Here is an 8,959-nt window from a genome sequence, read left to right as displayed (position 1 = left end):
TTTTGAAGACAGCAGAAATTGGAAACACATTCAGAAGCTGGTTTTCAATGCTCTCAGCCAAGATTAGAGTCGGTTGTTTTCATGCTAGAAAGGGGTAACTGCGATGTGGCCGAGAAGTACAAGAGGGCACCTCCCCACCAGGCTCTTGCTTTGGCTCTGAAGTAATCTGTAACACAGGGATGGGTTGAAAGGTCTGAACAATCAGGGAATTGAAATCATGTGACTAGTATAAATTCTTGTGGCTTTTCCTTCTTTCAGTGTCTCTGTGTGTCCTTAGTGAGAATACACACATTGACATTGTGGCAATTCCTAGTTTTCTAGGATATGCAAGGGTAGACTGAGTGAGAACAAAAGCTGGAAAGGAAAGAGTGGGCTTCTATAAACAATCCAGAATTGGAGAGAGCTTGTTATTGCTTTCTCCAAAGGGAGGACTCCTCACCCTCTGTCAGAGTGAGAAAAACCAGGGTGTGAAAAAGCTCTTTCTTGTGGTGGGGGCAGCTCTGAGATAATAGCCCAGGAAGACTGTCTCTATCTACTCTCTTCAACAGCAGGAGATAGGTAAGATCCATGACACATTTATGTGAATGAAGCTTCCAACCAGGAGTCCAGAATCATCATTTGTCTCCTGGGAAGTTTCTACTTTTTAATGATCTTTATGAACATCTGGGGAACCATTTACAGGGAAAATATCTTTTTACACTCAAATTCTCCATGCACTATAGAAAAAGCTGGCAGCTTACTTTTTGCAATTTCTGTTCTTTTCAGAGCTAGCTAAATCAAGGTTTCTCAATTGGTTAGTTAAGTGGGATGTATAAATGGATAGATAGGTAGAGAAAATGGTTAAGTTGGTTTCCTTGCTTAAAATCAGGAATTATTCTCTTAAGAGAATCCATAATCTTGATTCCTAATTTTCTATTTAAAATGTAGATGAGCATTTATATCCTGGATATTCTTACTAAAAATGAACATGTCTTGCTTTTCATTTTCATCACAATCATAACCTCTCAAGTGTGGAACAGCCCTCTTAGTTCAATTTTCTTAAGTGGAACTATTGACAATGAGACAATGTGTCTTTTTGTCTGTTTTTTTTTTTTTTTAGCAAACTTCATATTGGTATAAAAGTGTAGAAGATATGCATTTTGTAAATATTTTACACATAATATAAACATATTCATCAAGTTCTTAGGATAAATTTGCAAAGCTCATCACTTGTTTATTTCTAGAAAATTAAGCTACAACAGATAGTACTGTTCAGAATGTACTTGAAACTATGTAAAGACAGTATTGCTATCAGCAACATTATTACCCAGAAATATTTATGTCTCAAAACTTTAATATTTATTTTTTCCCAAACCACAGTCCCAGTCAATACTGGCTGAACTCAACTTTTTTCTTTAACTCTCATTTGAATATTACATCAAATTCATATTTCCACAGCCAGTGGTGGAAAAATTTGAAAATGCCCAGAAACTAATTTATAACATACATTTTTTAAAATAACTGCATTGCATAGGCTTATGAACTAAGGAGTATTTAAAAAGCTGAAAAATTCAATGGAAATATCACCTATTTGTGAGCTTTCAAATTGAACATTCTAAAGTGTGCAGTTTCAGGCACATGGGGCCTTTCTCAGCCAGCCTGGCTCCTTTGTGTTCTCAAGAATCCTGGGAAACTTCCATAGTCACTGACTTTGGCATCATTTCACTTCTCTCTCCTACTCAAGCCAGAAGGGTGGGACCACCAACCCCAACTTATAGTGGGCCTAAGAAAATATTTGCTGTGTGTGTGTGTGTGCACGTGCGCACATGCATGCATGCCTGCTTGCTTTGTAGAGCTCTAAAGTACTTAAGTATTTACTGTTGTTGTTCAGTCACTAAGTCATGTCCAACTCTTTGCAACCCCATGGACTGCAGCACGCCAGGCCTCCCCCTGTCCTCCACTATCTCCGAAATTTACTCAAACTCATGTCCATTGAGTCGATGATGCCATCCAACCGTCTCATCCTCTGCCATCCCCTTCACCTCCTGCCCTCAATCTTCGCAGCATCAGGGCCTTTTCCAATGAGTCAGCCCTTCACATCTGGAGGCCAAAGTATTGGAGCTTCAGCATCAGTCCTTCCAATGAATATTCAGGGTTGATTTCCTTTAGGTTTGACTGGTTTGATCTCCTTGCTGCCCAAGGGACTCTCAAGAGTCTTCTCCAGCACCACAGTTCAAAAGCACTGGGGCTCAGCCTTCTTTATGGACCAGTTCTCACATCTGTAGGTGACTACTGGAAAAACTATAGCTTTGACTATACAGACCTTTGTCGGCAAAGTGATGTCTCTGTTATTTAATACGCTGTCTAGGTTTCCCTTGGCTTTTCTTTCAAGGAGCAAGTGTCTTTTAATTTCATGCTGTAGTCACTGCCCACAGTGATTTTGGAGCCCAAGAAAATAAAGTCTGTCAGTGTCCACACTTTTTCCCCATCTATTTGCCATGAAGTGATGGACCCAGATGCCATGATCTTAGTTTTGTGAATGTTGAGTTTTAAGCCAGCTTTTTTCACTCTCCTTTGTCACCTTCATCAAGCGCACTTTAGCTCCTCTTCACTTTCTGACATTAGGGTGGTGTCATCTGCATATCTGAGGGTTTTGATATTTTTCCCGGCAATCTTGATTCCAGCTTGTGATTCGTCCAGCCCGGCATTTCTCATGATGTACTCTGCATAGAAGTTAAATAAGCAAGATGACAATATACAGCCTTGACATACTCCTTTTCAATTTTGAATCAGACCACTGTTTCATGTCCGGTTTAACTGTTGCTTCTTGACCTGCATACAGGTTTCTCTGGAGGCAGGTAAGGTGGTCTGGTATTCCCATCTCTTTAAGAATTTCCCACAGTATTCATAGTGAAAGTGAAAGTGTTAGTTCCTTAGTTGTGTCTGACTCTGCGACCCCATGGACTGTAGCCTGTCTAGCTCCTGTGTCCACGGAATTCTCCAGGCAAGAATACTGGAGTGGGTAGCCTTTCCCTTCCCCAGAAAATCTTCCTGATCCACAGATCAAACCTAGGTCTCTTGAATTGCAGGGAGATTCTTTACTGTCTGAGCCACCAGGGAAGCCCAAAAATAGAAGCCCATTTAACTCAGCAAAGATCTCATTTCAGTGTTCACACTGAGAACTCTCTATTTAGCTATATGTGTAGTGCACTGGGATGACTCTCTCTGGGCAGGGAGGTTTCAGTGTTGATTGAAAGCCACTTTTCTGTCCACAAAAGCACGTCAGTATATATAGTTTTATATCACATGCACAATAAGCTCTGTGATGGCCTTTGCATTGCATTCAGCTTTGAATATTTTAAAGGAAATTCTACAAGGTTTATAAAATATCAATATTTTGATCAATTAAATTAATTCAGGCTGTATTGTCTATCTCAGAGTCTTTTTCACTCCCATATTTTACTCTTATTGATTTGACTGAATAATTTGCAATATTCTTCCTGTTTTCATTCTTGTGATTTTTAGTTATGGTATCTGTCCAAATAGGGCTGTGTTTAATCAGTAGAGAGCTAACGTATTTGACAGATCCAACTGAGAAATACCTAACTCCCAAGTTCTGTGTGATAGGCAGGAAAACAGACTCCTTGGTTCACTTAAAGAGCTCCTTTTTATGGAGATACTGGCGATAATTCCAAAAAGTGCTAACTGTCCTAAAAGCATGTCACAACTGAGTCATTAGTAGAGGAAGCTGAAGAAAAGGAGGTAGGGTGCCTAGCTGCCTTATCCAGCCATGGCTTCCTCCCCTTCATGCCCTCCTTTCTCTGTCTATGGAACATTTTTTGGTGTCTGCTCCTTGCCACATTCACAGCATAGTGGTGCTGGGGACACACATGTGGCACTGTCTCTGCCCCCCAGGGATTAGAACTTGTGAAGAGACTGAGTGAACAAATTAATAATGTCAAGTGTTGCAGAATCTATGTGTGGGGCTCAAGGAGTGTGTAAAAGGGAGCTGTTACCTGAAGGGCCACATGTTTGGTCTACTCTGAATCATCAGAGATTCCGGCTGAATAGGCCCCAGCCTCTAGTGTTTACTCCTGTACATCTAGTCATATACAGTAAGTCCCCTACATACAAACTTTTGTCAGGTTTCAAAGACATGAATATGTGTTCACATGTCCAATCATGTTACTTTGAGGATCTGGCATACATTGTCAAGCACATGCATCCTCTACAAGTGGTTGTGCTTTTGTGTTCAGTGAAAGTGAAAGTCGCTCAGTCGTGTCCGACTTTCTGCGACCACATGGACTATAGAGTCCATGGAATTCTTCAGGCCAGAATACTGGAGTGGGTAGCCTTTCCCTTCTACAGGGGATCATCCCAACCCAGGGATCGAACCCAGGTCTCCCACATTGCAGGTGGATTCTTTACCAGCTGAGCCACAAGGGAAGCCCAGGAATACTGGAGTGGGTAGCCTTTCCCTTCTCCAGCGGATCTTCCTGACCCAGGAATCAAACCAGGGTCTCCTGCATTGATAGAGTACAGTAATACAGTATTTATATTTTAAACCCAAGATGTCCAGAAGCAAGCATAAAAGCAGCGGTGATGTAGCAGTGACTATAAGATTAAAAATATTATCTTTACTTCTTGTGTTTGTTTTTATGTATTATTTGTGTGAATAGTATTGCAAGGCTATTGCAGTAAAGTACTACATAGCTGATTGTATTTGCTTGGTACCTAGGCTAACTTTGCTGTGCTTACAAGCAAATTGGATTTATGAACATGCTTTTAGAATGGAACTCGTTTGTATGTGGGACACTTACTGTACCTTGAAATAACTAGGAAAGCAAGAAAGCCTCTTTCATGAAAAAGTTTATTAAGCATTACAAATATTCATTTAATGTTCTGGTTTATAAGAAATGAAACCAGTCTATTACATACAACATAGACAATGCAAGCTTCCCCATGCAGCACCATCTGGTTCAGCCATGCTGGGAGGCCAGGAACAGTTCTGTTTCTGCTGGGTGAACTGTGGTCTGATCAGCAGGCTCCTCCTTCACTGAGGATGGATTTCAGGAGGAAGCAGGACAGGAGGAGGAGAACATTCCACGTGAGCTGGGTTCTCGGTCCATTAGAGTGTGAGGTGAGAAAATCTTTCAGGTCTGGGAAAAAAATCCCAAGAGAGTTCTGAGACATGCTGTGGCAGGCCTGCTTTAAGAGAGTGAACTAGAAATGTCTGCACCTGCTCAAGGAAAGGCCCTTTTCTGCCTGGGTCTCCTTACTGGGCCTTTCCCTGTGGACTGGCCCACCTGGTGGGCAGCACAGATCATGGATGGACACCAGCTGTAGAGAACACAGCACAGCTCAAGGGAGATGTGCTTCCCTTTAGCTTGTACGTTCCTTTCACTGCAGCTGGAACAGGGATTTTTATGTAACTTGGAGAGCTGAAGGAGAACCTGTTTGCTGCTTTTAAGGCTCACAAAGAAATAGTCCTTCACCCCTTCTCATTTGGCACATGAGCTAACCAAGGTGGTGGTCCAGAGTACTATACCATCATTTAGCAATTCAGGCAAGTGGATTTGATTTAAAATAAAATAAAACAGCTTGCATCCATCTGTTGTCATCTGTTCCTCAGATAGTCCTAACACTATTTCTTTGACTAGGGACCACTTATTAAAGAGGAGGAAAGCACCCTTTCCTACAGCAATGGTGGACATTCTCACAAAGGACGTGACAATGAGGCACAGCTGCAGAGCACTGGGGACTGTGCCCCAGCTGGAGTGCTCACCACTCCTCTAAGGCAATGTGGCTCCTCCACTGCAGGTCTCACTCTGGGCCCCAAACTCAGTAGGTCTGGCTTTCTCTATAGCTAGGACCCCACCCCAGAGGTGTACCCCAGTGGGAAGCTCTGGGGTCGTGAGACCAGATAAGGGTGTTTGCTAAACTCCCCAGTGGTGAAGGGTTACCATGTGAAACTGACAAGCCCCACAGGTATGGCTATAGGCAGGGGTACCAACTCCACTAACTAGTCTCCCAAGCAAATCTGGGGCTGGACGTGGGATGGCTGGGCAGGGAAGCATACAAAGGCCCAACTTACAGGGACTTTTTCCCCAGGGCTGTTTAGCAGAGGCCAACCTGCTCTTCCCCCTGACAAACCTGCCAAGCCCTATCCTCTAGGATTCCACCAGAAAGTGCCTTCTGAACATCAAAACCTGTGATCAGCTTGAACCATCAAAAGCTAATGAGTAGAGATAAAGACAAGCCACCACAGCAGAGACCTGCCCTGCCTCTTTCTGCAGGTGACTATGGTGAGCACGGCCAGGAGGCACAAGACAGAGGGCAGGCCCACTGCAGACCTGGGCACCATTCCCCACATCACCCCACATGGGAGAGGGTTGTTCCAGGGTACTAGAACCCCACAAAACAGAAGCCTTAGCATGCAGGCTCAGAGGAAGCTCCAGAAAAGCTGATGATACAACAGGTGCTCTCAGTGTGAGAAGCAGCTACAGGTCAGCCCATACTGAGCTTCACTGATTTTTCCCCTGGTGAAAGGGAACAGGCTGACCACAGAGAGGATTCAGGACCTGCTGGCAGTCTTTTCTCGTATGTGAACTCAAAGGCCATTGTTAGAGTCAGCTTTATGAGTTTGGTTAGACCAAGTCAGTCCCTCAAGCAGGGGTCCCCAAACTGGGGCTGTGAGCACCAGGCAATGTCCCTCCTAAGGGGCCCAAGGTCACCCACTGAGCTAAGAGAGAAAATATTAGAACTTTCACTATATATTGATAGGAAAAATTAAATAAGCTTTATTCACATTAACTGTTTATTGGAACCTACAAAATCAATGGTTCTGTGGCCTATCATCATTTTTGCTGAGATAAGTCACTCAGTCATGTCCAGCTCTCTTTTTGCGAACCTATGGACTGTAGCTCACCAGACTCCTTTGTCCATGGGACTCTCCAGGCAAGAGTACTGGGGTGGGGTGCCATGCCCTCCTCCAGGGGATCTTCCCAAACCAAGGATCAAACCCACATCTCCTGCATCTCCTGCATTGGCAGGCAGGTCCTTTACCACTAGTGCTACCTGGAAGCCCATCATTATTTTATTTCCTACCAAAAAGGAGACTCTGCTACCAATGATGATATACTATAACATGGGATTTTAATTATATACTTACCAGAAGTTCTCTTTTTAGACTTACACATCGCAGAGATTTTTATCATTACTTTAGTCTTAAGCATGTGTGAAAAGGAAGATAGAAGTGAAATCAAATTTGTGAACGCTCAGCATGTGGCACTATGGCACCACCACTAAGTGGTGATTTAAAAATAGTTTGGAGACCACCCTGGGTGAGGATAAAATCATACTTCAATATGAGGTCCAGAGCTAGCATTCTCCAAATTTTCCAGCTTACAGATAACCCTGAATGCCCTTGGAAAACCAAATGGCTTTCTCTCCTGTCATGACACCCAGAGAAGCTACCCCACTGAAATGATACCTATCATGGGAGAATGTCCCAGAGGGATTTGACAAAGGGTCTGCTCTCTCCCAGTCAGCACACCCCCAGCTGACAGCCAGCTGGGGCCAGGACCTAGGAGGGCCATCCTTCCAACAGGTCCACAGTCTGGCTCTGGCCTGCAGACGTTCACTTGCTTGTTGTTTGGTTGGTTGTCTGCTTTGCGACAGAACTGTACTTTTTAAATTGGGTTTGAAGAATGAGGTGAAGCCTGACCTGACCCCAATCTGACATTTACTTGACCTGTTTCTCTCTGAAGAAGCTCTAAATCGCTTCTTCACTGTGTCATTACTTAGACTCTAAATTTTAGAACATACTGGTTCTTGATGCTAAAGAAATATTTAATTCTTTGGGTTATATGTAGGAAGAATCACCCTCTCAGTAAAATGAAAGCATGGGTTGATTTAAGGACTGCTAGCTCCAAGGCTGTCATCCTTCTTGATTTTTTTTTTTTAACTCTAGCAATGCTCACCAATTAATGTGTATAGTGGGTATTTTTCACAACCTAAAAAAACACATTTTGGTAAATTTGCATATAAGTCCTAGATTATGAAGCAATTTTTTCTAACCTCATTGTCCTGATGTGAATACTGTTGATGGTGACAATAATGCAACAATATTTTATTTTATATATAATATAAAAGAGGTATAGGGCCTTTTCATCTTTATAAATCTGTGGGGTAAATTATTTCTGCTGTGGAGACTGAAGCACAGTTTATAAAGATGGTAAACATTACAACAAGTATCTCGGGGGATTTGAACAAGTATTTGGGGGATTTCTCATGCTTTTTCTATTGTGCCGAATTTCCTCTTTAAACACAAAATTAACAAATGTAAATGAAGAAAATAGTAGAATGATATTTACCTGTCTAAAATATACTGTATTTATTAATATAATACTGAAAATAGATTGTTTTAATATAATATAATAGTAAGCAATGGTGTTTCTTCTTTGGCACTATATTTGGAACTAAAACGTCAACAGTCATCCATTTAATATTTATTTAGAATTATTATACACAGAGCATTATTTTAGGTCATGGAAGAGAAAAATTACAAAACAGCTCACATCAACAAATAAGACTGTTTTGCATAAATTTTATTCTTCAATATCTGTGTGAAAGTGCAAGGCAGATTATCCTCATTTTACATGAGGAAACTGGAGAATAAACAGTGTTCCTCTGAAACAGAATGAAAACTATGTTCTTGAAAAGATATTACATTGGGATTAAGAAAGCCTGCTGTACGTAGACCCAGAGAGTGTCAAGCAAAGAGGGCACTTGGAGATCCTCTGGCCTTTGGGTGCCTAGAGGAGCCAAAGGACCCTGATTCTGTAGCATACATTTATCTTTTGGACTGGCTAAAAAGTGTTTGGATTTTTCCATAAGATATTATAAAAAACCCAAAGGAACTTTTTGGCCAACCCAATATTTGTGATTCCCCTATCCATATGTGTGCTTTCACATTGGA

The 8,959-nt window shown here is 42.0% G+C and overlaps 1 protein-coding gene across 4 annotated transcripts in view; it reads right to left on the bottom strand.

Moving 5' to 3' along the window:
• Positions 1–4,835: 4,835 nt before the first annotated feature.
• Positions 4,836–8,959, bottom strand: part of LOC145509374 (cryptic protein-like) — a 44,960-nt gene continuing 40,836 nt past the window's right edge. For all 4 annotated transcript variants that reach the window (XM_081498020.1, XM_081498017.1, XM_081498019.1 and 1 more), the window contains one exon: positions 4,836–5,138. In XM_081498020.1, coding sequence (XP_081354146.1) covers positions 5,133–5,138 — 6 coding nt within the window. In that variant the 3' untranslated portion in view covers positions 4,836–5,132. The remainder of the gene's footprint in view (positions 5,139–8,959) is intronic.

The sequence above is a fragment of the Giraffa tippelskirchi genome, chromosome 6, assembly GCF_054371585.1.
Source record: "Giraffa tippelskirchi isolate mGirTip1 chromosome 6, T2T-mGirTip1v1.2.pri, whole genome shotgun sequence".
Taxonomy (NCBI): Eukaryota; Metazoa; Chordata; class Mammalia; order Artiodactyla; family Giraffidae; genus Giraffa; species Giraffa tippelskirchi.
This window is presented reverse-complemented; position numbering and strand designations above follow the sequence as displayed.